At 55.4% G+C, this 26,245-nt stretch overlaps 1 protein-coding gene across 7 annotated transcripts; it reads right to left on the minus strand.

Annotated features, from left to right (window-relative positions):
* Nucleotides 1-6,966: 6,966 nt before the first annotated feature.
* Nucleotides 6,967-18,404, minus strand: BRD2 (bromodomain containing 2). 7 transcript variants are annotated; one of them, XM_088151295.1, is made up of 13 exons: nucleotides 18,104-18,404; nucleotides 16,131-17,183; nucleotides 15,377-15,677; nucleotides 14,329-14,466; nucleotides 13,628-13,769; nucleotides 13,171-13,388; nucleotides 12,608-12,982; nucleotides 11,466-11,594; nucleotides 11,097-11,354; nucleotides 10,738-10,946; nucleotides 10,123-10,436; nucleotides 7,987-8,109; nucleotides 6,967-7,876 (listed from the first exon to the last, which is right to left on the minus strand). In XM_088151295.1, the coding sequence occupies exons 2-13, from the start codon at nucleotides 16,157-16,159 to the stop codon at nucleotides 7,746-7,748; spliced, it is 2,367 nt and encodes a 788-aa protein (XP_088007421.1). In that variant the 5' UTR covers nucleotides 16,160-17,183; nucleotides 18,104-18,404; the 3' UTR covers nucleotides 6,967-7,745. The 7 variants fall into 7 exon arrangements, with proteins under 7 accessions (XP_088007421.1, XP_088007420.1, XP_088007422.1 ...); XM_088151294.1 differs by having other exon boundaries at nucleotides 16,131-18,404; XM_088151296.1 differs by lacking the exon at nucleotides 16,131-17,183 and having other exon boundaries at nucleotides 18,104-18,403.
* Nucleotides 18,405-26,245: the final 7,841 nt, after the last annotated feature.

The following is a 26,245-nucleotide window of genomic DNA, read 5'->3' on the forward strand; positions in this document are numbered from 1 at the left end:
ATTAGGTGGTACCTGGCCTAGCAGTGGTACTTGTGAGGGCGTCTTGGAAAGACGCGGGTTAAGCCTGAGCCAGCCATGTACTGCAGCTGCCAAAAGAGCCCGTGCAGTTTTGGGCTGCATCCACAGAGGCACAGTGTCAGGATCACGGGAAGGGAGAGTCCGCTCTGTGCTGCGCTGGTCAGACCACGCCTGGAGTACCGTGTCCAGTTTTGGGCACTGCAATACAAAAAGGACACTGAGGAACTGGAAAGAGGGCAGAGCAACAAAGATGGTGAGCGGCTTGGAGGCTAAATCCTACAAAGGGCAGTGAGAGGAAGTTGGCCTCTTTCACCTACCAGAGAGGAGGAGGAGGAGGAGGGAAAACATGGCGGCCGTCTTCCGACACAGGCAGGGATGTCTCAGGGCGGGGGTTGGGTTTATTCTCCAGGGTAAGGCCAGAAGCAACAGGGTGAAGCTCTATGGAGAGAGATCCAGACTCGAACTACGGAGGAATTTCCTGACTGCAAGAAATTTTCTGGAGTCATGGGTACTCCATTGCTGGAGGTTTTAAATAAAAGATTGGGCAGCCATTTGTCTGGGATGGTATGTGGATCCCTGCTCTGGGCAGGGAGTTGGGCTAGGAGGCCTCCAAGGACCCTCTCAAGCCTATGATACTATGAGAACAGAACAGCCTCCTAGTCCTCATGAAGAACAATGGAGTGACAGCTTCCTGGAGGAATATGGTCTGTACCCCCTTTGGCCAAAGGGCTCACTTTCACTGGTGCACAAAATCTTGTTGCTCACACTTTGGAGGCAGGAAAAAAAAAACTTTGCTCTCTGGGAGAATTTTAACTTCTTTAACATATGTCTGGGCTCACTTACTCAAGCCACTCATGGTGCTTAGAGGCAGCTGGTGGCCCTACTCCTGCTGTGGTCCAGGATGATCTCCCCTGCATGGGTGGGTTGGGAGAATCAGAGACGTGTAAAGGAGAACAGTTGGAGGGTGCTTTAGGGTGATAGCCTGCCAGGGTCACGGCACCTGCGGTCTGGAAGACCCTTTCCCCCCCGGGGTTCGTCTGGCTTGCACCCTGGTCCTGTTTCAATCAGCCCTCCGAAGCTGGCTCCATCCTCAGGCCCAGGGCTGGAGGGGTGTGGTGGTCTCGTTCGTAAATCATGGCTGGCGTTTCCTGGAGTTTGGGTGAGTTTTTGGCATATTTTCCCTGCATTTTTCTCACAAGCCACGCAGACCGTACCTGACTGGGGCAGCCTGTATTTTGTGAGTGAATAAAGAAACAAATGAATAAAAGTCCCCCCCCCACTCCAGCCCCTGTGGAGGGACCCCCAGCCGCGGAGAATGTTCAGGGTCAGCCGAAATCTGCCTCCTCGTCCTTTGCAGCTTTGGTGCTTCTGCCGGAACAGTCAGACCCCTTCGGGAAGGGTCGACGTGGGGTGCGTCGGGTGGAGGAGGAGCAGCTCTTTTCCCCGTGTGCAGTTGGGGGGCTGCTGGGAGGGTGCTGGATGGGGCAGGGTGCCTCCCCGCAGGGCACAGTGTGATGGGCAGAGGGAACAGGAGGAAGAGCTGCCCCAAGACAACGGCCAGATAAAGGAAATGTGAGTCTGGCCGGAACCGTAACCTGAGAAGGCGACTCAGACATGACCCTTCCTTGTTCTCACGAAGACAAAGGGAGGGAGGGGGAAGCGCATTCAGACATGCAAGATTCTTTCCCTGTAACCTTATAATAAACATAGTATGGTATTAGCCTGCATGATTTTGTTTTCTAGTCTGGCCTACCTCGAAGGGCTGACTCACGGCTTCTGTTCCTAGGGTGGTCGTGTCTTTTCTCCTCTCAACATCTCCAGGCCCTCCTGCGGTTCCAGGTCTGTTTTTCTTCCCAGGCCCCTGTTCAGAGGGAGCGGCTGTGGGTTCAAAGACCTGCCAGTTCCAGCGACCTTCCACCATTAAATCTGAATGGGGTTGCACTGCTGCAGGTCAAGTGAGTTGCTTTGCAGTTTGGGGGTCCCCTTGGACTTAATGTGCCTTAGTCATTCCTCAACTGGACTACTGCAATGCGCTGTACCTGGGGCTGCCCTTGAAGAGCACTCATCCTCTACCATTCTGCAGAAAGGGCCTGAGACGATGCCTGCAAGCTCCTTCAAGGCTCCTGGATGTAGCTGGTCTGCTCCCAGGGGCTTCAACTCAATCATAGCAACCAGGGACTCCCCAACCATCCCTTGACTGACCCCCATTGTCCCTCCCTCAGGGGAGAAGGCAGGAGCTGAGGAGCCCTTCCCATCCCCAGCTGCCATCTTCTCCCACCCTTCCCTTTTCTTCATTTTCTGCTGGCAAAGCCCCCCAGAGCCCCTGTGGTTGCCAAAAGATTTCCTTGAAAACTCACCTTCCCTTCAGCCTTCCTGACTCCTCTCTGCAGGGATTCCCACTTGCCGGTCCATCTCCTTGGTGATTATGCCCTCCTTCCACCTTCTCTCCTTCAACCCTCAGCTCAGTGGGACACTGCCTTTTAGGGAAGGTTGTCGAGAAGGTGGTCAGGCAACAGCTTCAGAGGACCCTGAAGCAGATTATCTGGACCCCTTTCAGTCAAGTTTCAACTCAACCCTGGCAAAACTGAGTAGCTTTGGGCTTTGGGGGCGCCCGGATCTGGAAATTAGTTCTGGATGGGGTGGCACTGCCCCAAACAGACCTGGTGTGCAATCTGGGGGCCCTTCTGGACTCACAACTCCTGCTCAAAGAGCAGGCGGCAGTCATGGCTAGGAGGGCTTTTGTGCGACCAGTTGCACCCATTTCTGGACTGGGAGGCCCTGCGCTCAGTCACTCACATCCTGGTCACCTCCCGTATGGATTACTGTAATGTGGTCTGCATGGGACTGCCCTTGAAGACCATTCGGAAACTACAATGGTGCAAAGTGCGGTGGTGCAGGCAGTTACATGCGCACCCAGATCTGCACGTTACACCTCTGCTCCGTGACCTGCATTGGCTACCAGTTTGCTCCTGGATTCAATTCAAGGTGCTGGTGATGACCTATAAAGCTCTACCTTGCAGGGGGCCAGGATATTTGAGGGACCCCTCACCCCAATCACATCTAACCGTCCCATCAGATCCGGCAGAAAGGGCAATGTTGCGGGTCCCGTCTACGAAGGAGTGTCATCTGGTGGGACCCAGGAGGGGAGCCTCTTCTGCATGACCCTTGCCCTTTGGGACATCATCCCCCTTGCGATGAACCTGGTCCTGACCTTGATTTTTAACCTTGTAAGCTGCCTAGAGTCACGGCAGCGAGACGAGTGGCCCTACAAATTTTCATCATCATCATCATCATCATCATCATCATCATCAGTAGTAGTAGTATTGGGACTGGCAACTCAGTCATTGAGCGAAGCAGTCGCTAAGTCACTTCTTTAAGTATCTCTTTGTTTTCGTTTTCTTTCCCTTTGCTCTTTATTGCTTTCAACACCTTTTTCTTTATCGTCCTTATTTCTTTTTCTATATTGTTCTGTGTTTCTCTTTAAACTTTGCAGAAAAGTTTCTTCAGCTCCCAGCCAGGGGAGAGGAGCACCTCTTGTCTCCCCTCAGCCAGCCCCAGAGGCACCTGCTCGGCCGGGGAAGCCTCGGCGCAGACCCACGCGGCGTCGCCCCGGGCGCGTTCGCCAGCGTTTCCCTCCTCTCCGCATCAAAGGAAAGGGCACCTCCTGCGGGCAGAGGGGGAAGGCGCTTTCGTGGATGAGCTCCCACTGCAAGGCCACAACACACGGTTGCGGCCTTCGTCTCCTTGTGTTTCATTTCTCTTGGAGTCCCACGGATACAGCCTGTCCGGTCAGCTGGGATTATTGCAAATGCCCCACGTTCCTAGAATGCTTTTTCCTCCCCTTGTTCCCCAGTTGCCAGTTTAACACTTCAACCCTCCCCTCCAAAATCCAATATTGTCTCATGGGATTCATATTACATTACATGTTATGTTATGTTTTATGTTTTATTAGGATTCATATTATATCATAATAGTTGTTGATGCTCCTCTTCTGACTTTGTGGAAAGTTGAAATCTTCCTGCTGCCCTTGCTCCGTTGCACGAGGGCCTGAAAATGAAAATACTCTCTAGGAGGAGAGAGAGGGGCCATCGAGCCAGGCTTGACTCCTGGGCACTTTGCCCACCCGCTGCCTCCCGCAGGCCTCCTGGGGACCAACCCAGCCCCGCTCTGGCCCACCCGCCTTTGGTGTCTTCCTCGCCACCCCTCAGTCTTGCCAGCCACACTCCCTTCTCTAGTCCGCCCCTGCTAGTTCCTCTGGACCAAAACGTGCAAGGATGTGCTTGTGGATCATTCCCTCGAGGGAGCAGTCGCTCCCCTTCTGGTGGATTGCTCCTTTCTGTAACGCTGAGGTTGCTGTTGTTATTGATAATACACCTTTCCACCCAGACGGCATAAAAAACTGTAAACAACAATAAAAAAGAAAATATAAACAGTTACAGATACAACTAAATAGTTAATCTGCCTTCCCGCAACATCAGTCGGTGATCATGTCCAGGGCTCGGGAAGGAGAGAGAGGAGTGATCCGCTGTCTTCTATGGGAGGAACTTTCGGGGATTTGAAAAAGACCATCGTGTCCCCCTTCGGTCGGTCTTCCCTTCCTTCCTGACTTCTGTTAACACACTGAACCAAACATCAACTGAACAAACTGGTTTTCGTAAGAAGGGAACCCACAGGAATTAGCCCAGGCTTGACGCTGCTGGGTCTTCCCCTGCCCTGAGCAGGACTTGCTTTCCTCCAGGGGCTCAAGGGCACTTGGGCATCCCTTTGCAGCAGCACCCTGGACGGGCACGGCCGAGCCCCTTCAGCGTTTCCACCGGAGGCGTCGAAGGGGAATGACGGGGCGGTTCGGGCTGGGGCGGCCCCCTGTCCCCGTGGCCGGGCCGGGGGCTCCCGGAGGCTGGCAGCCCTGCCCCGTCCTGTTGAAGCCGTGGGAAGGGGCAGATCTGGGGAGGTCGGAAAAGGCCACTCATGGACGGAAGAATAATATACCTTCATTTGTGCATCTATACTGAAATACTGGATTGAATTGATTAAGTGAAATTACTAAAGCAATATTTGGACAATATCCTTCTTCACAATAATTAAAGACTCCTACTGGCTGCCCAAGAATCCCTGGATCATATCCACGGCTGGGAAAGGTTGGGGGGGGGGAAATCCTTCAGATTCTCTTATGCGCAGCATAAAGAGATTTTACAAAAGCTCCAAAAATGTTTTTTCAATCTGTTTCAGATAGAGTGTGCTGAACCTATTGTGTATCCTTTTGTGTCTGATTTTTTTTTTTTTTTTGGAGATCTGATAGAGACAAAAATATTAGAAGCAGATATTAGGGCAACAAATTTGGGAAACGAGGGAGGGAAGCTCGTATTGTTTCCAGGTCTCCCTTCTGGGGAGCCACAGAAGGGCAAATTCACCTCCAAATTAATTTCACAGCCAGAGAACGAGGGAAACAGCCGTCCTTTCCACACCCTGCAATATTTGCCTTACCCCCGGAAAGTGGTGAGAGGGCATCTTGTGACCCAGAAATAACAAGAGGAGGTTACTCGTCCAGGCAGCAAAGGAGAGTCTAAAGAGAGCCGTTCATTAGCCTGCAGGGTCAATGGGCTTATATGCTCCTTTTTATTCCTTTTTTTAAAAAAAAATTCCACCCTTTTTTTCTATCTGGCGCGCTGGAGAGAAAGAGAGGGAGGGAGGTCTCGGACTCTCTGGCTCATCCCTCCTGGAAGCCTTGACGTCCAGAGCTGGGTCTGGGGTCCTTTTCGGGGGGGGCATGTTTTGATCCCATTTGTAAGCTGGCGAGGACCCCCCCTTCGCGCCAGCTTTCACCCGCCAGCCCAGAGGCAGAGGCAGGACGGCTCTTCACCCGCAAGGCTTCGCCCTGAATGGCGGAGGTGGCGGCCTTGGCCTGTCGGCCCCTGGAGCCCAGAGACGGGGGCCCCTCTCCACGGCCCCCTCCTGCGGAGCCCCGAGGGGCGGGGCAAAGGGGCGGGAAGCCCTCGGAAGGGGGCGGGGCCCGGAAGGCGGGAAAGCGCGCCCGGGGAGCAGCGGCGGGTTAAGCTCCCCGCCGCCGCCCTCCAGCCGGGAGCCCCCGGAAGGCTGTCCCCGTGCAGCCGCCTGCTCCAGCGGCCGCGGAAGCGAAGCGGGGCGGCGCGCTGCCTCCGCGGCGGCCTGGCACAATCAGTCCGCTCAGCCCCGCGGGGGCTGCGCTGGGCCCCGCCGCCGGGAGCGCCGCGGGCAGTTCTGGCCTCCAGCCCTGCAAAACGGGTGTTTGCAGGGGGGCAGCAGGGCCGGCCCTGCTCAGTCCCAGGCGCGGAAATCGGCGGAGGAAACACCCGCCGGGGTCTCTCCTCCTCCCCCCCGCCCGAGTGCCAGGCCCGAGTCACCCGCTGAAACGAACGCGCGGAGCCAAACGGGGACTCCCCCGCCCGAGGAAGCGGCGGGGCGGCGTCAGTCCAGAGGCCCGGGGAGGTGGAAGCTGGAAGGCGGGCGCCGCCCTCCCGTCTCGGGCGGGAGCTCCGGGCCTCCCTCTGGGCGGCCCGTCGGGCCGGGCCGGGCCGGGCCAGGCCAGGGGGTCTCCTGCTGGGCCGCCCACCCGGAGGCCGAGCTCTGGAGACGACCTCTCGCGGCGACGGGCCCCCCAGCCACAGACCGGCCACCCCGAGGCGGGGCCGGGGCGCCACACCTGCCCTGCAGCCGCGGGCGGTCCGCGGACAGGGCCGTGGCTTCCTTCGCCGCTCCGCCCGCTGCAGGCCTCCCCCAGCAAGGGCCTGCTGGTGAATTTCCTCCGGGGGAGGATGGGGGATGGCAAATGAAAGGCGGGTCTCCCGGGGACCAATGGACCCCCGAGGAGGGATCCGGGAGGAGCGCACAAGTTGAGCAGGCACCCGGCAGAGACCTCTAGGAGCTCAGCCTATCCGCAGGTGTAACTTACACTCCACTGAAGTCCACCACGAGAGTTTGTAACTTTTTTTATTTACATGTTAAAGAACCAGAAGATTTAACATACAGTAAGATGAAACAGAGCCCTAGAAGATGAACAAGTGGGAATAAAAGAAACGGTAGAAAAAATATACAGTCAACGTAAAAAACTCAAGAGGGCTGCCTCCCCTCCTCTTTCAGCAGCCTCCCTCTATGAGGGGCAAAGAACATGCTGTCTCGATTGTGCCAAGGACATACACGGTTGCACTCACTCCGGATCCCAGGAAAGCCAACGATGGGGGAAGGGGGGAATAAATAAAAGAACCTCGAGTGCCAACGGGCAAGTGAGAGGAGGCAACGTCTCCCCCCCCAAGAGAAAAGTCTCGTCTCGGGAGGGGAGGAGGGGAGGGGGGCTCCAAGCTGGAGCGTCAGGGGCGTGTGCCACCCCAGGCAGTCTCTGTCCCTCCAGAGAAGGAGCGTCACGAAACTCTCAAACTTGCTAAATGCTTGATAAAAACTACAAGGCTTTTGGAGTCAACCCCAAGAGTTCAACACAGCCTCCCTTCTAGAGCAAACTGTACAATCAGCACCCCCTCCAACCGAGGCGCACACACAGCTGGGGACCAGCTCTTGCCCCTTCACGGTCCAATGGGGAGAAGAGGGGAGCCAGCTGCTGAGCCTCCCACGCGGCCCAGGGGGGAGCCGCCGCCACTCCTCTCGTCGCTCTTCCTGGTTCCGGTCCTGCAGAACCTTCTTCCGACCTCGCAGGGCCTCCCTCCCCGCCTGCCCGTCTCTCGGTCGCCCCAGTCTGCCTAGCTGGAGTCAGAGTCGCTTGTGTCCGAGGAGGAGGAGGAGGAGCTGGAGCTGCTGGAGTCAGAACTGGAGCTGCTAGCACTCAGGCGGGAGATGGGCACCTGCTGGGCAGACTCCGGCTTCTCACTGGCTGCAGCAGGACGAGAGAGACAGAGAGATCACAGCGAGCCTGAGACCAGAAGGCCCACAGAGGCCACTGCCAGAGAGAGCTGCTGCTGCTGCTGCTGGAGGCTGACTGACCTTTTTTGGGCGGCTTCTTGGCCGAGTTCAGCTGCCCACTGACGTCCTGCAAGCGCTTCTCCAGCTCACGCTTCTTCTCCAGGGTCAGCTCCTCCTTCGTCTTGCCCACCGGCTTCTTCAGGGCTGCAAAGAGGAATTTTGGTCAGGGGACTCCTGCGCAGTTCTTCACACGTGTGCAAACACTGCTTTAGTTTCCAATAGGGCACGCGCGCCAGCCGTCCAACAGCAGAGGAACCAGCTGGTCCTCCTACTAAACCTTACTTCTCTGTGCAAAAGGCGGAGCTCCATCCTCCCAGAGCCCCCTGGCGTCTCCCTTCCACCCCTCTTGCTCCGCAGCAGCCCTGCTTACAAGAGCCGGTCCAGCTGCTAAGCCAAAGCCAGGAGAAGACTAGCAAGGAGGCCCAATTCCCTTCCTTGGGAAGGGCCAGCAAAGGATCTGTCCACTCTCGGGGGCAAGACGAGAACAGCCCCTGTGCAAGGATCACCCCAATCCAGGCACCCTTTCCGGGAAATGCAAGGGTGGAGATGAAAGCAAATGACGAACGAATATGTAGTTCTTGTGACAAATTCCATCCAGCACTGGGAAAGGAGCCCTTTAATTACCAGCTTCAAAACACTCTTTTCTATCACATAACCACATTTCTAGCTCAGTGTGAAGTATGAACCCAGTCAACTCTGGCGTATACATTAAACCACGGTTAAACAAATCACAACAACATCACTGTGAAATGTGAGCCCAGCTCTGTGACATTTAGAATCAGGGTTTCCACACCTAAAAGGATGTTGTAGAAGCTGGACCTTGCGAAGAAACGGGCAACTGATGTAACATTATGTACTGTGGAAGAAGTGGTTTGGAAAGGAACACAACAAATCCCTTCCAAACACAACAAATCAGGACCATCTGAGGTAAGCCAGGTCGGAAGTTCAAGCCAGACAGAAATCCTTATATTTAAATTAAGGCTGTTTGTCTTGCTAGAGAGTATTCCGGCCTCCAGCCTGGATGGCTCCAGTAAAAACCTGGAGCATGAGGCTCTCTCAGTGGGCACCCCAGAAAATTAGGCCCTGCTTCACTAAGACCGTGGTTGGGGAGCCCGGGTGGGAAGGCTTCCCAGACAAATCGAGGCCAGAGCAGGAGCTGAATGACAGACCACGCAGGAGCTGAATGACAGACCACGCAGGAGCACAGGATGAGGTCAAAGGGCACAGGCCCCCTTCCCTTCCTTTCATATGGGCCCCACCTTCCCAGCAGTGCAGTGCAATGCAGTGCAGCGCAGCAGCCTCTGCTTCTTTGCCACTGGAAAGCAGACCCCAGGAACACCGTCCTTCCCACAAGCCAAGCAAAATTCAAGACTGTAAACGCAACCTCTGCAGGGTGAAAAACTGCTGCTTTTTAAAGAATTCTGCAAGAACCCAAGTGCACAGCAGAGGGTCAGTGAAAGGCTCCCCGGCTCACTGCAACTCCCCCCAAACCATGGAGAGAAGCAGACAGACAGGGAAGCCTCACAGCCACATAGCCTGATTTGCCAATCAGGCTGAATCATCATCTGCTGTAGCCATGATTTGCCCAGTCTGGATTTATACCACGCACGGAAAGCCCTAACTTGGAAAGCCGTAACTTGTGATTTCCAAGCCACAATGTCAGGTTCACTTATAAACAAGGCCAATAAAACACTCCACGGGATCAGTGATGAGTGTACCACCAGGGAGACACAATTTCTATGGGGGTGGGAGCTTAGGTGAGCACGGGCAGCCTGGATCTCGCACTGAAACCCTTTCAGAGGCCCCAAGCTCCAGTGTGAAAGGCTGGCCAAGGACTGATCACAGGAATGCGATTTCAGGATTTTTTTCAACATTAAAGATTCCAGAGGAGAAAAATGGGCACGATGAAAATTGGCCGTTTGACACTTGTGGACACCTTGTTCTTTCCCCATTTCGACTGCCGTTTGTAACAAAACATGGCAAGGCAGATTACCACCTAGTCTGGAAGAGCCTGTTTTGCCATGGAGTCTCCAGTCCCCTCTGCAACCTGGGGCCTCCTTGGTCCTTGGCAGAACAGACTTCACCCGGCTCCTCCCGGCTGGGTTCCTGGGAGACACAGCCACCTGTGCGTGAGGACACCCTGTTTCCCACACTCACTCTCACTGTATGGTTTGCGAGGTTTCTTGCGTAGGCAGGACAGGACGTAATGCTCCAGCTCCCGCAGCGTGGACGCCTTGAGCGTTTCAAAGTCAATCTCTATCTCCTCCGGGTTGGAGTCCCGCAGGGACGGCTCTCGCGACTGGATGATGTGAACAACCCGGCCCAGCTTCTCCCCCGGCAGCTTGTTGATGTCCAGGCTGAGCTGGCGCTTCTCGTCGTAGCTCATGGGCTTGCTCTCCTCTTCCTCCTCCGAATCAAACAGGACGGGGACTGGGGGAGCAGCAGCCTTGGAGCTGGACTTCTTTGTGTTCCTAGCAGGAAGGAAGGAAGGAAGGAAGGAAGGAAGGAAGGAAGGGAGGGAGGGAGGGAGGGAGGGAGGGAGGAAGGAAGGAAGGAAGGAAGGAAGGAAGGAAGGAAGGAAGGAAGGAAGGGACGGCAGTCAGATGACCTGCAGCCAACTGGCCCTTGCCCACGGGAGTCTGGCTGGGACCTGCAGCTGTCAGACTGTCTTGGCTTGGTCACACAAAGAATTCGCCATGGTCGATCCGCCGGGGAAAGAGAGTCATCACCCAGCTGTTACCCCTTGGCCCACCTCACACCAGCACCACTCACTTGCTGCCGCTGCCCCCGCCACTGCCCCCACCAGCTTTCTTCGACTTCTTCAGCTGGACTTGGGGAGCACGGCCCTCCTCATCTCCTGCTTTAACTTTGCGCTTCTCTGACTTTTTCTTCTTCTTTTTCTCCTTCTTGTCACGCTTCTTCTTGGGCTTAGAAACAGGTCCCTGGGAGAGGGCTGCAAGCTGCTCGTGCACTGCCCGCAGCTGGAGAAAAAAATGGGAGGTACGGAGATCGCCAATGGCCCCTCTGTCCCACCGCACAAAGGCTGGCGGTGGGGGTGGGCATGACACAGGACCTGCCTCATCCCCTCTTTCACCTCCAACCCGGTAGGGCAGAGTCAGTGGCCCCCTCACCTGTTCCTGCAGCTCAGCTAGCCGATTAGCTCGCTCCTCCTCAGAATCTGAACTCTCCTCCTCAGTGTCTGATGAGCTCTCGCTGCTGCTCTCATCTTCGTCCCCCTCTTCCTCTTCCTCCTCCTCTTCTTCCTCCTCACTAGAGGAGTCATCTGTGGAGGATTTCATCAGAAGCCCTGGCTGTGGGAGTGATGTGGAGGGGGGGTTGATGTCGAGGGGTTCATCAGGCATCTTGGCATAGCTGAACTCAAAGACATCCTGCAGGAGGGTCATGGAGACACTAGCCTTATTACTCTGACACCAGGATTGGGGTGGGGTGGGGTGGGGTGGGGGGGAGAGGAAGCTCCCACTCAAATTCTCTCTGCTCACCTGCAGCTTACGAGCCATAGCCACCACATCGTGGTCAGGAGGGTTGTACTTGTAGCAGTTGGAGAACATCAGCCGCACGTCAGAAGCAAACTCCTGCGCGTCATGATATTCCCGGTTCTCCATCTTGCGCTGAACCCACAGGACAAAGTTAAGGAAAACAAAATGAATAGAATGCCATAAAGGCACAAAATCCAGAGCTTGCAACACACAAAATAGGATAATACAATCTCCGGCAACAACCCCCCTCACGTGACTGATTTAATTCCCAATTTCAGTCTGAGAACATTGCAGAAGACCTCACTAGCCTCCAGCAAGTTACGTGGCAGGCGTGCAAGTACGCCTTCCGCTTCTCCCAGGGAGCCATGCCCTTTTCCCCATTGCCTCCACTTCACAGACACATCATGTCATGCTTACTCATATGTCAGCCTGACCTTTCTATTGCTCCTCCACTGCCCGCAGCTACAGAATCCATCACTTCCATGCCCTAGTGCACCACTGACTGAACTACTTGAAACCGGTGCTATCGACTCAAGTAGTTTTTTCTCAGACGTGGATACATATATATATTTCATATTTGTCAAGGGGCTAAGTACACAAAATCAAACAGAACCGCAGACTTTTCAGAAATGCTTTTTACTGTTGAAGCTGTAACAAGAGAACTTCAGCGGCCTGTTCATTTGTTTACCTCATCAAAACAAAACCATCGTCTGAGCTCCTTTCCTAGGCCTGAATAACCTTTTCCGAACCTCCTCTCTTCATTGTTTGTTTCTCCCTTTCCCATTCCCAGGGCCAGGTTTTACATTCTATCGCAGCGACACAGAAACAAATTAGAATTTTGCCTAAGTGTAGGCTGAAGACAAATGGAGTAAGTAAAAATAGGACGGTTTTATGGGCAGAAAAGCACAACTCCTTTAGAGAGTTTCCTCTCCACCCAACCCAGAGCAGCAAGGTAGAAACACGGAAAAGCCAGCCATCAGGATCTGTACCAGCCCCTCCGCAGATCTGTCACCGCACTCCCCCCCGAGGAGAGATCCACTGTTGCATCCGGAGCCATCGCTGCCTGCCCTGCTGTCGCCTGGGCTCCCCTGCTCTACCTGGTGCGTCAAAGCATTCAGCTTCCCATCCTCCCCACTCCGACCTACCTTAATGCTACTGAGATCCATGGGATGCTTAATGATCTCGTGGTAGTCATGGAGACCCAGCGCAGAGGCATCAACTGGCTTGTAGAAGGGCCAAGCATAGGCTGCGTGCTTCTTGGAGACGAGCTCCTTGAGGATGCCGTTACAGTACTTGAGCTGCTCGGAGAGCTTGCCCCTCTTGGACGTCTGGTGCTGCTGCGAGTCCGGCAGGTCTTTCCGGGGGGGCTTGATGGGGCGCCCGCTCTCCCGCCGGGCAGGAATCTTGGCTGCCTTAGTCTCCAAGATGGCAGCAGAGGGAGAAGACTCCCCCCCGCTGGTGGCAATGATGGCCGTAGGAGTAGGAGTAGTGGTATCTGCTTTCCGCTTTACGCCTTTCTTCTGCGGATGGCAGCAAACAGCTTGCGAGTTCCCAGTTAGCCAGAGCACGCTCCAACTGGAGATACTGGCAGGACCCCACACTGCTCTTCCTAAGGGGAGGGTGCGAAGACCACCCTCCCCTTAGCCACCACAGCCACCCATTGGACTTCCTACCCACCCCCAGCACCCACGTTGCACTCCAAGCTCACCTTGGTCACAGGCTGCGTGGGTGCAGGCACGGCCAGCACCGGCTGGGAGGCAGCAGTGGAGTGCAGCGGCTTCAGGAGAGGGGCGGAGATGACAGATGGGTGGGGGATGCTGATGATCGTAGTGGGTATGTCTGTGCCAGTGGAGAACAACCCAGTGTGGGACACCGAAGAGATGGCTGGAACCTGCTGGGCAGCGGCGCTGGCGGCTGCCAGGAGCGCTGGGGAACAAGATCACCGCAGACTAGCAGGAGCAACCTCAGAAGATTTAACATGGTGGGGGCTCATCACTACGGCCGCTTCCCAAACCAGGAGGGCTGCACCGACAGCAACCCTGCAAAGCCCCCCACCCCCCTGCAAGGCACACAAGGTCCACAATTCCCTTCGGCTGCTCCCCCTGCCGAGCCCAAGGCCTGCATTCTAAGGCACGCCTGGAGCCTGGAATTTTGTGCCGCGTTACCTGCTGCCCGAGATGCTCCCTTCTTGTGGCTATTCTTTGCCACAGTGATGACAATCTCCTGCTCCTCCTGAGGCATCTGGGCCACTTTCTGCAGAAAGATCTTCTCCAGCGTTTGGGCCATCAGCACAATGTCGTCTGTTGGCTACAATGAGCAAGAATCAGCAAAAAACCAGGTGAGACAGATGCCTGAAGCTCTGCAAGCAGATGCCGTTACCAACTCATTTCAATCTCGCTTTCCTACCTAGCCTGTTAAAAACTGAGTTCAAAACACAGAACTCAAGTTAAAAAGAAGTCAACGCTAAACACGCTAAAGCAACTGTACAACTGAACGAAGTCTCCAGGAACAGCAGTGCCGACAGAGGTTTCCTAAAACAGTTTCCCAACTGTGGCAACTCCCAAGTGGGTGGACTTCAAATCCCAGAACTCCACAGCCAGCACAGCCATTTCTGGCAGTCCACGCCCATGAAGCTGTCGTTCTTGTTCTAATGATGGCAGTGGAAGTAAACCCAATTCCCACATTGGTTGAACCAGATCTTTTCCATGTGATAGAAAAACAGACCTCCGTGAATCCATATTTGTAGTAGCTTCATTTGCTTGGATCGTTATCACCCCAGTCACTATTGACTGCTACCATCCTTGGCTTTGAAGGAACTTCAGGAACTCTCCATCCAGCCCAACAGGTGAACCGCATCCAATCTCACCTTGTTGTAGATGTAGCAATTGGTGAACATTGTGTTGAAGTCTTGCATGCATTCAGCAGAACTCCAGTAGTAGCTGTTCTCCAGCCGCCGCTTAATGGTGCCCATGTCCATTGGCTGCTTGATGATCTTGTGGTAGTCCTGGAGACAGAGAGGGGCAAGTAGAGCCAGGGCATCAGGGACACAGAAGCTCACACGGCAAGACACCCATCTCCTCGGGGGCCAGGCCACGCAAGCAGCAGCAGTCCACAGCGTCCAGCCCACTGCCTAAACAACCTTACAATTAAACAGCCCCGCCGCAAGACACAATGTGGATGGGCGCCCCGCCCGGGTCTTTTAAAGCTGATGAGAGTCCGGCAAAACGCAAGGAAAACACAACCATGGAGGAAGCCCGCTCTCCTTGATGACATCTAAGGCCTCTATCTGAAAAAGTTCCCCCAAGGACCACCCTGCTCGAAAGGCCTGTGCTGCCTCCAATACGTAAGCTCAGCGTCCCCGCTGCGCGTAAACAAGCTGACGAGCATAAACCTAGACAGATTTTACCTCTGGGCTTTAACTCCTTAGGTGCCGACCGTTAATTTGGGGGCCGCTTGATGTCTTCTACAAAGTCATGGATGGGAATCTGCAAAATGCATTCAGGTCACAAGAGATTAGATAGGGAATGGTGCAAAAGTAGCTGCATCGTCTCATCCATACCTTTGTAGGGACACAAGGAAGGACTGGCTGCCACCTCTAGGGCCCTTGTAGGGTTTTTAGCGGGGAGACACCACCAAGGCCCCAACGTGGACTGAGCAGAAACCAGCAAGGACCCTGACTAACTGCAGTTCCGCCACAGGCAATTAAATCCAGGCGGAACCCAAGACACAGCCTGAGAGAAAGAGCCCCTGCAGCGCAGCTGGGAAAGCCAGAGGACCACTCCTGCCACCCCCCCGCCTGCCTCAGCCAACAGCCACGAGGGAAGCGGAGCTCCTGGGACGGGACGGGCCAGAAGCCACTCAACAACCAGGACGCGCGCAGCGACGCCCCCCGCAAGGGAAAGAAGGCTGGTTACCGGAAGACCCAGCTTGACTGCGTCCACCGGCTGGCGGAAGGGCCAGGCGAACTGGTGTTTCCAGAGCGCTTTCATCACCACCTTGTGGAGGTACTGCAGCTGGTTGGTCACCCGGCCGGGCTTCTTGGGGTTAGAGACCTCAGGAGGGGGCGGGTTGGCGGGGGCCAGCTGGAGGGCCGGGACAGACGCCATGGTGGGGCTCTCAAACCCCTCGTAGAGCAGCGACGGCTTGCGGATCCGCTTCCCTGGCGTGGACTCCACAGCCAGGCCCACGAGACCGGCATTGCCCTCGCCAAGCAGCCTGCAAAACAGGGGCACAGGCCGCCTAAGACAGGCCCTTGCGGGGGAGGACCGCGGCCGGCGGCCGGGCAGGGGGGGACCGACCAGCAGCCAGGACTGCGGGGAACGCAGCGCCTCCCGGGCAGGCCTCCTCGCCCGACCTGCTGCCCGGCCGGCAGCCCGTCGCGGGCTCCGCATAAAAGAGCCGCGCGGCCCAGGCGCCCGGGGAGCCCCTGCACCAACCGAAGCGGGAGCTGCCTCATCGCGGCAGGCGATGCGCCCGAGGGGCCTCCGTCGGCGCCGGGGCCTGCAGGAGGAGCGCGCCCACGTTGCTAGGCAATCCGCCGCCCAGCCCGACCAAGCAGAGACGTCGGCCGCCCCCGCTCCTCCTCCTCCCTCCCTCCCTCCTTTCCTTCCTTCCTTCCTTCCTCCCTCGCTCGCTCGCTCCGCGCCAGGCCTCGCCGCGGGTACCTACTTGCCGTTGGGGTTCACGTTCTGCAACATGCCCGCCGCCACCGCCGCGCCGCCTCCGACCGGGGCCCCGGCTCTGTCTCGGGAGGGTCCCGCTGCTGCAGCCGCCGGCGCCTCCGTGGCCTCGGGGAAGCCCCCCACCTTGCTGGGCGCGCGGCTCACAGACGCATCGCGGGGGGGCCGGACGGAGGGGCGCGCTCGGCGCGGGGAGGGGCTACTGCATGGCGGGGGGCGGAAGCGCCGGGCCCTCCTCCTCCTCCTCGGTCGGCAAAGCGGCGCAAAGGCTCAGAAAATGGCGGCCTCCGCAGCTGCGCGGCGCTGTAGGCAGGATCCCGCTCTCAAGGCCTCGGGGGACCCCGGCCTGCAACGGGGCGCGAAATACAGGGCGTCGCGGAATCCCGGGAGCCGCCGCGTCCGGAAGCGCCGGGACCCGGGCTTGTCGTCGCGGGCGGAGCCACGGATGGCAGTGGATTGTACGGGAACTACTAGCCGCGCTCCGCCTCGGCTGGCTGGCTGTCCCTGGAGGGTGGGACGGACGGGGGCGGCCACCGCTACGGAAGCCGGGAGGAGGATCCGAACTGGTGGCTACAACGAAGGCTGGCGATTGGGGCCCGCCGGCGAGGATGTCTCCGGATAGAGTCCGCCCCCTCTTCCCCGGACTTGCGGTGGCTCCCTCGCTTGCTCCCTCGCAGCCAGGCCAGGATCCTTCCTCCGCTGTAACGAAATGGCGCCTATCGGCCTGCCCCCGACCGCCCTTATATAGACGCTCACTGCGTTCCGATTGGCCACCAGAGAGGCTGACATCACCATCCCGCCCAGCCACGCCCGTTCGCAGCCTCGACAGAGCACACGGGGCGGAACGCCAGACGACGACGCCCTGCGATTGGGCAATACCCATGTCAATCACTCTTTCACCTTCCGCCCCCTCTGGCGCCTCCGACTCCGCCAGCCGGCTCGCGCATTGGACCTCGCTGCCATTCGTTCGCTCCCGATTGGCCAGCGCATCGTGCGGGGGCGGGGCGGCAGTAGGAGAGCGGCCGTTGGCTGTTGTCATTCTCTGCTCACCGTGGGGGAAGGGAGGAGAGACGGGAGAGGCGCCATTTTGAGCAGCGGAGAATCAGGGCGGCAGGAGGGGAATAAGGCCCCCCCACCCGTCCTCGCCACCCACCCCGCCCGCCTTCCTCGCCTCGAAACCGTCCCTCCCCCGGGAAAGGAAGCGTGAGAATCCCAAGCTGGCGTAAACTCGCCTTAGGGGGCGCTTCCCGCCAAAACCCGAAACGCCCCTTAGCCGCACAAAAGACGCTCAGCTGCGGCCCCGCTGAGGGGCCCCGCCGCCCCGTTAGCACACGCTGGCGCCTGGTAGGAGGCCGCGAAACGAATCCCCAGGCCTGAGGGCTCGGCCGGACGCCTCCCTCACCTAGAGCGCCCACGGGGCCCTCCGGCCTCGGCCTTCGCAACGCAGGCCCGGCGCCCTCCGCGGAGCAGGCGGGGAGGGGTCGCCGGACGGCGCGCGGCTGAGTCATTTCCGGTCGGGAGGTATCCCCGGGGCTGAAGCGCGCGCGGGAGCTCAGCAACCCCCCCCCGCTCAGGCGCAATGACGCAGCGCTTTCACGGGCGCTCCCATCTTGAACGGCGAGGGAGGGAGGGTCCACGCCCTTCCACGGGCCTAGGCGGCGCGCGACGTTACCCCCCCCAGTCGGGGAACGCTCCTTTCGCCTGCCGACCCCCCGTTGGGGGCTCGCGACCCGCGTCACGTGATGGTCAGCGCCCCGGCTTTTGAGGCGGAGGCCGCGGGGGACACCACGTGACCGCGGAGCGCGTCCCCATTGGTCGCCCGCGCCGCCACGAGGAGGGGACGCGAGCCGAAAGGCCCCGATCCTGTATCCCGCGTCCCCCAATCGCCGAACGGCGTCGCTGGAGGGGAAAAGAACAAGACGAAAAAACTCCTTTATGTGGTTATTAAAAAAAAAATCCTACCAAGCGCTGCCGAAGCCGCCATGGGCGGGCGGGAGCCCTCACGTCACCGTACTCCGATTGGATCGCGCCGTCACGTGATGATCTCTCCACCGTCGTTCCGAAAAGCCCGGATGCTGCCGGGGGACCATTCGTTCCGCCTCCCCCACCGAACAGCCGCCCAGCAACTGAAACAAGCCCCGAGAAAGCGGCCGGGCGGGGCGGGCGTCTTCCGGCGGCCCCCTCCCCCGTCCAAGTCCCGCTTTGGGCGTAAAATCAGCATGGCTCCCGCGACGCCCGGAGAAGCCGACTGAGCATGCGTGCCCCCGCTTTACCCGCTCCATGTACGCCCGCGCGCGCGCGCACAAACGCGGTGCGGGAGCGGAGGGGCGCATGCGCAGTTGCGGTCCGCTGCAGCCCGCCGCCGGGGTTCCCGTCCGGGGGCCGCGAAGCGGGGGCGGCTGGAGCTTATCCGGGCGAGCCTGCGGGTGGCGGCGTGGCCGTCGTCGGCTCCCCGGAGGTGACCCGCAGAGCAGCCTTCCTCCCTGCCCGGGACGGGGGGCCGAAACTGCGGGGGGGCGGGGGCTTCCGGCAGCGGCTGGAGGGTCGTCGGGCGGGGGCCTTCGGCTCCCAGAGCTCCCAGCCAGGCTGAGAAGCCTCGGGCCAGGTGACCTCCGACGCCCGCAGGTGGCTTTGCCCGGGCGGCGCAGCGGGAGCCCTGGGGGACCGGAAGGGCAGGAGGACGCGCCTCCGCCCTCCCCAGCTGTCAGCGGGAAGGAGCCCCCCGCCCGCTCCTCCGCGGGCCGGTGGCTTCCTGGCCGGTGCAGCGCCGCTTCTGCGGGGGGAGCAGCCCCGTTGCCGCCGAGCCCCACAGGCGGCCGGCGACGGCTTGCGGCTCGTGCAGCCAGGCACAGCTTCTGCAGCAAGCCACAGCCGAGCGTGGTGTGTCTTCCTTTCTTCGGCTGCTGCCCTTTTTTTCCTGCTGCAAAGACAAGAATAACTGGCTGCTGCTGCTGCTGCTGCTGCTGCTGCTGCTGCTTGACCCCTCTAAGCCCCCATTTCTGCCCCGTCCCCCATTGGGGGCTTTCCCGTTGCCATTTCTTCCCAGAGACCCGGATAAAGGGTGCAGAGTAAATTGCCAAGCACTGCTGGGTCCTGGAGCGAGACCGGAGCTCCCCCTAATTTCTGACCCCGTGGACTGGCAGAAGCGTGGCTGGGGGGCATTTGAGGGTTACGTGTCTGTCAGGCAGCCCAAGCGAAAGTCCTGGAATCTACGTGAGGCTGGTCTTGCGGAAATTAAACCTCGTCTAGATCTTGTCTTAAGAGAGCCGGTTTGGTGTCGTGGTTAAGGCATCAGGCTAGAAACTGGGAGACCTAGGCACAAAGCCAGCTGGGCGACCTTGGGCCAGTCCCTTTCTCTCAGCCCTAGGAAGGAGGCAATGGCAAGGCACTTCTGAAAAACCTTGCCAAGAAAACTGCAGGGACTAGTCCAGGCAGTCTGAGAATCAGACACAGTTGAAAGGATTCTTTAAAAAAAACACGTTTTACTTAATGCGTTTTATGTGTTTTGATTGGCTGGTGTTGAGAATGGTGGGGACATTATTGGAACTGGAAACCACTAAGAGTCTCTGGAGGGGACAGTTTGCATGGTTTTGTACCAACGGAAGAAACTGATCAATTGGCCCTTGGGTGGGAACGTCCCTTCTTGTTACGCTGTGGGCAAGGACAGGGGAGTCCCCCCACTTCTCAGGCCTGTTACTGCTTGGGCTTCAATTTTTTTAAATGTACACTGACTCTTAAGTAAAATAATAAAGTTTATTATTAGCACATTTATATCTACCTTTTTGCTTATGCAAGCACTTGAAGCTACAGTAAAAACAAAACACAAAAGGCAGAACAATAAAATCAATAGAAATAAAACTAAAATGCCCTTAACGTTAATTAATAGTTGCAAACTTTGTGAAAGAGATGTGGCTTTGCCTTGTTTCTAAACACCTGCATGGGGGGGAAGAGAACCAAGCACACCTGCCTGGGGGCCACCCAGCAGAAGACAATGTCTCCCACAGGGCCACTGCAGGAGTGGGTTGTACTCCAGGGCGGACAGTCCTCATTATGTCCCACCGGTAGCCGCGACTCTGCCGAAGCGCTCCTTACCACCTGCAAGTCCAACAGCAGCTGGGGGTCACAGAGCAACCTGGAAAGCTGCAGGGGGAACGTCTCCTCCTCCTGGGAGGGATCACCAGCCCCATCGCAGGTCTCGTTTGCAGGGATTTAATCCCATCCGTCGCATGATTGTGACTGGGCGATATTCAGGGCTGGAGTTGGGAGATTCCAAGCAACAGAGCTGGGCATCGTCAGCACACAGGTGGCCCCCCTGCAGCGCACAGTGACCTCCCCCCCCCATGAAGCTGTTTTGAGTCAGTGTTAAAGGGACGAGCTCGAGCGTTGGGGCTCCTGAGGTCTCTGACCCAAGTGCCGGCAACCTTCCCAGCACGGCCTTCCCTAGCAGGAAAGGAAGGAGCCATCCCAAGCAACGCCCGGTGCCCAACCCCACCGGGTGTATCGAAAGCCCCACAAGGCCTGGCTGCTAGTCCTCTGCCATCCTCATGGGACCTGGCCAAGGCACCCGGGGCCTCACAGTGCCGTATCCTGGGCAAAACCCCGACTGAAAGGGCCAAGAGGTTCATCCTGCTGCAGCAGGAGCTGCGGGGCCACGCTTTCTCAGCCACCCTGGCCAAGGATGGAAGAAGAGACGGCTTTTCCTCTTCCCTGACGCCCCATCCAAACCTGGAGAAAAGGCCATTCAGGAGGGCCACTCTGGAACCTGGAACAAGGTGCCCCTGCGTCGTCCCAAGGGGAGCAAGTGGACCCAAGCAAGTCTGCTGCTTGGATGGCGGTGGCCTTCCCTCCAGCATCCTTCTTTTCATGACACATTGCTGCTTTTGAACACAAAGTGAAGAACCAACATCCACGCGGACCACGAAGGGAAAGTGAAAGTCTAACCCCATGGCAAGCACGTACGTGTATGCGCGCTCTCTCTCCCCCTCTCCATGCTCCTTAAGGTTAATTTCTGCAATAAGAGGTGCTTTCAGGCTTGGTTCCCCTCAACACCTCCTCCTTGCCTTTCTTGATGTGCAATAATTCATGGGCAAATTCACAGAGGAGCCTCCATGTTCAGAGGGAGTCTACAGTCAGGACCAGAAATATTGGAACAAGGGTAACTGTTTTGGCATTTGGCCTCCGTACACCACCACATTGAAGATGAAAGGAAACACACCCAGGTGGGAGCGAAGTCAGGACTTTCAGCTGTAATTCAAGGGGTCTGACAAAAGTGGGGCACTAACCATTCAGGAAGTACAGCCAGTGGCACACACACACACACACCCATCCTTAGTGGCTCATAAGTAATGGAACAAACCAACATCATTACAAACATAAGGATTGCCTTTAATACCTGGATGAAAATCCTTTGCAGTCCCTGACTGCTTGAAGTCTGGAACCCGTGGGCATGACCAAATGCTGAGTTTCCTCCCTCACGATGCTTTGCCAGGCCTTGTTTGTGGGTCTTTCCACCTTCAGTTTTGTCTTCAGTAAGTGAAAAGCATGCTCTATTGGCTTGAGATCAGGTGACTGACTTGGCCATTGAAGAACACCCCACTTCTTTGCCTTGAGAAACTCTTGGGTACCTTTTGCTGTATGTTTTGGGTCATTATCCATCTGCAATATGAAGTGGCGTCCTATTGGTTTGGCAGCATTTGGCTGAATCTGAGCAGAAATATAGCCTTATACACTTCAGAATTCATCCTGCTGCTTTTATCAGCAGTCAGGTCATCAATAAACACCAGTGACCCGGTTCCATTGGCAGCCATACGTGCCCATGCCATAACACTGCCTCCACGTTTGACAGATGATGTGGTATGCTTTGGATCATGAGCTGTTCCTTTCCTTCTCCGTACTTTTCTCTTCCCATCATTCTGGTGCAAGTTAATCTTGGTTTCCTCAGTCCAAAGGATCTTATTCCAGAACTGGGCAGGCTTTTTTAGGTGTTTGCTGGCAAAGTCTAATCTGGCCTTTCTGTTCTTGAGTGTTACCAGTGGTTTGCACCTTGTTGTGAAGCCTCTATATTTACGTTCATAAAGCTGTCTCTTGACTGTAGATGTTGACAAGGACATACCTACCTCCTCAAGAGCGTTCTTGACTTGGCTAGATGTTGTGAAAGGGCTCCTCTTCACCACAAGCCGAATTCTGTGGTCATCCACTGTAGTCGTCTTCTGTGGTCTTCCAGGCCTTTTGCTGTTGCTGAGCTTGCCAGTTAATTCCTTCTTTTTTAGGATGTTCCAAACTGTGGTATTGGCCACTCCCAATGTTTTTGCTATCTCTCTGATGGATTTGTTTTGTTTTCTCAGCCTAATGATGGCCTCCTTCACTCGCATGGACACCTCTTTGGACCTCATGTTGAGAGTCCCAGTGGACAGCTACCAAATACAGATGTAACACCCAGAACCACCTCCAGGCCTTTGATCTGCTTGATTGGTCATGGGATACCCAGGAAACCCCCTTCATGGATCACTGCCTTGTCATGGCGAAGGGGCTTGCGTAACTCAGTGAAGCCATGAGCTATACCGTGCAGGGCCACCCAAGACGGACAGGTCATGACAGAGAGTTCTGACAAAATGTGGTCCACTGGAGAAGGAAATGGCAACCCACTCCAGTATCCTTGCCAAGAAAACCCCATGGACAATGTTAAAAGGCTAAAAGATATGACGCCGGAAGATGAGCCCCTCAGGTCGGAAGGTGTCCAATATGCTACTGGGGAAGAGCGGAGGGCATTTCCAAGTAGCTCCAGAAAGAGTGAAGCGGCTGGGCCAAAGCCGAAAGGACGTTCAGCTGTGGATGTATCTGGAAGCGAAAAGAAGGTCCGATGCTGTAAAGAACAATATTGTATAGGTACCTGGAATGTAAGATCTATGAACCAAGGCAAGCTGGATGTGGTCAGACATGAGATGACAAGACTGAACGTCGACATCTTGGGAATCAGCGAACTGAAATGGACGGGAATGGGTGAATTTAATTCGGGTGACCATTATATCTGGCCACTACTGTGGCCAAGAAACCCTTAGAAGAAATGGAGTTGCACTCATAGTCAATGAGAGAGTGGGAAAGGCAGTAATGGGGTACAACCTCAAAAACGACAGAATGATCTCAGTGCGTATCCAAGGCAAACCATTCAACATCACAGTCATCCAAGTCTATGCCCCAACCACCGATGCCGAAGAAGCTGAAGTTGACCGCTTCTATGAAGACCTACAACACCTTCTAGAACTAGCACCAAAAAAAGATGTCCTTTTCATCATAGGGGATTGGAATGCTAAAGTAGGAAGTCAAGGAGTAATCGGAATAACAGGCAAGTTTGGCCTTGGAGCACAAAATGAAGCAGGGCAAAGGCTCATAGAGTTCTGTCAAGAGAACAAGCTAGTCATAGCAAACACTCTTTTCCAGCAACACAAGAGACGACTCTACACATGGACATCACCAGATGGTCAATACCGAAACCAGATTGATTATATACTTTGCAGCCAAAGATGGAGAAGCTCTATACAGACAGCAAAAACAAGACCAGGAGCTGACTGTGGCTCAGATCATGAGCTTCTTACTGCAAAATTTAGGCTTAAATTGAAGAATGTAGGGAAAACCACTAGACCACTCAGGTATGACTTAGATCATGTTCCTTGTGAGTACACAGTGAAGGTGATGAATAGATTTAGAGGATCAAATTTGGTAGACAGAGTGCCTGAAGAACTATGGACGGAGGTCCGTAACATTGTACAGGAGGCAGCAACTAAAACCATCCCAAGGAAAAAGAAATGCAAGAAAGCAAAATGGCTGTCTGATGAGGCTTTACAAATAGCTGTGGAAAGAAGGAATGTGAAAAGCAAGGGTGAAAGGGAAAGATATAAGCAACTGAATGCAGATTTCCAGAGAATAGCAAGGAGAGATAAGAAGGCCTTCTTAAATGAACAGGGCAAAGAAATTGAGGAAAACAATAGAATGGGGAAGACTAGAGATCTCTTCAAGAAAATTGGAGATATCAAAGGAACGTTTAGTGCAAAGATGGGCATGATAAAGGACAAAAAAGGCAGGGACCTAACAGAAGCAGAAGAGATTAAGAAGAGGTGGCAAGAATACACAGAAGAACTATACAAGAAAGATCTTAATGTCCCTGATGTCCATGCTGGTGTGGTCACTGACCTTGAGCCAGACATCCTAGAGAGTGAAGTCAAGTGGGCCTTAGGAAGCATTGCTAACAACAAAGCTAGTGGAGATGACAGTATTCCAGCTGAGTTATTTAAAATACTAAAAGACGATGGTGTTAAATTGCTGCACTCAATATGCCAGCAAGTTTGGAAAACGCAACAGTGGCCACGGGATTGGAAAAGGTCAGTTTACGTTCCAATTCCAAAGAAGGGCAATGCCAAAGAATGCTCAAACTATCGCACAATTGCACTCATTTCACATGCTAGCAAGGTTATGCTCAAAATCCTACAGGCTGGGCTTCAGCTCTACATGAACCGAGAGCTACCGGATGTACAAGCTGGGTTTCGAAGAGGCAGAGGAACTAGAGATCAAATCGCCAACATTCGCTGGATCATGGAGAAAGCACGAGAGTTCCAGAAAAACATCTACTTCTGCTTCATTGACTATGCAAAAGCCTTCGATTGTGTGGATCACAACAAACTCTGGCAAATTCTTAAAGAGATGGGGGTACCAGACCATCTTACCTTTCTCCTGAGAAATCTGTATGCGGGCCAAGAAGCAACAGTCAGAACCGGTCACGGAACAACCGATTGGTTCAAAATAGGGAAAGGTGTACGACAAGGCTGTATACTGTCACCCTGCTTATTTAACCTATATGCAGAGTACATCATGAGAAATGCCAGGCTGGAAGAATCACAAGCCGGAATTAAGATTGCAGGGAGAATCATCAACAACCTCAGATATGCGGACGATACCACCCTAATGGCAGAAAGTGAAGAAGAACTAAAGAGCCTCTTGATGAGGGTGAAAGAGGAGAGTGCGAAAGCTGGCTTGAAACTCAACATTAAAAAAACTAAGATCATGGCATTTGGACCCATCAATTCCTGGCAAATAGAAGGGGTAGAAATGGAAGCAGTAACAGACTTCATTTATTTGGGCTCCAAGATCACCGCAGACGGAGACTGCAGCCATGAAATTAAAAGACGCTTGCTCCTTGGGAGGAAAGCTATGGCAAGCCTAGATAGCATATTAAAAAGCAGAGACGTCACCTTGCCGACAAAGATCCGCATAGTCAAAGCTATGGTTTTTCCGGTAGTAATGTATGGCTGTGAGAGCTGGACCATAAAGAAGGCTGAGCGCCGAAGAATTGATGCCTTTGAACTGTGGTGCTGGAGAAGACTCTTGAGAGTCCCCTGGACTGCTAGGAGGTCAAACCAGTCAATCTTAAAGGAAATCAACCCTGATTGCTCATTGGAAGGACTGATAATGAAGCTCAAGCTCAGATACTTTGGTCACCTAATGCGAAGAGAGATCTCTTTGGAGAAGACCCTGATGCTGGGAAAGATTGAAGGCAAAAGGAGAAGAGGACGGCAGAGGATGAGATGGTTAGATAGGATCACTGAAGCAATGAGCATGAAACTGAGCAAACTCAGGGAGGCAGTGAAGGACAGGAAGGCCTGGCGCAATATGGTTCATGGGGTCACGAAGAGTTGGACACGACTTAAAGACTGAACAACAACAACCCAGGAAAGAGGCCGCACCTGGCCATGCAGCTGCTTGTCAGCCATTCCTTCCATTACTTATGAGCCACCAATGATGGGGGTGTGTGTACGCCACTGGCTGTACTTCCTGAATGGTTAGTGCCCCACTTTTGTCAGACCTCTTGAATTACAGCTGAAAGTCCTGACTTCGCTCCCATCTGGGTGTGTTTCCTTTCAACTTCAATGTGGTGGTGTACGGAGGCCAAATGCCAAAGCAGTTATCCTTGTTCTAATATTTCTGGTCCTGACTGTATCTGTGACCATCAGTTGCTGGGGAGACCATGAAGATGCTTCTGCCTTCTTCAGCTCACAAGCTTCCCATGTCCGCAGGTTAGCTTTAATTGCATGGATGCGACCACCATGTTGACTT

Source organism: Python bivittatus, unplaced genomic scaffold, assembly GCF_059951505.1.
Source record: "Python bivittatus isolate LINGU-HERP-01145 unplaced genomic scaffold, Pbiv_v1 ctg000650_np1212, whole genome shotgun sequence".
NCBI classification, from domain to species: Eukaryota; Metazoa; Chordata; class Lepidosauria; order Squamata; family Pythonidae; genus Python; species Python bivittatus.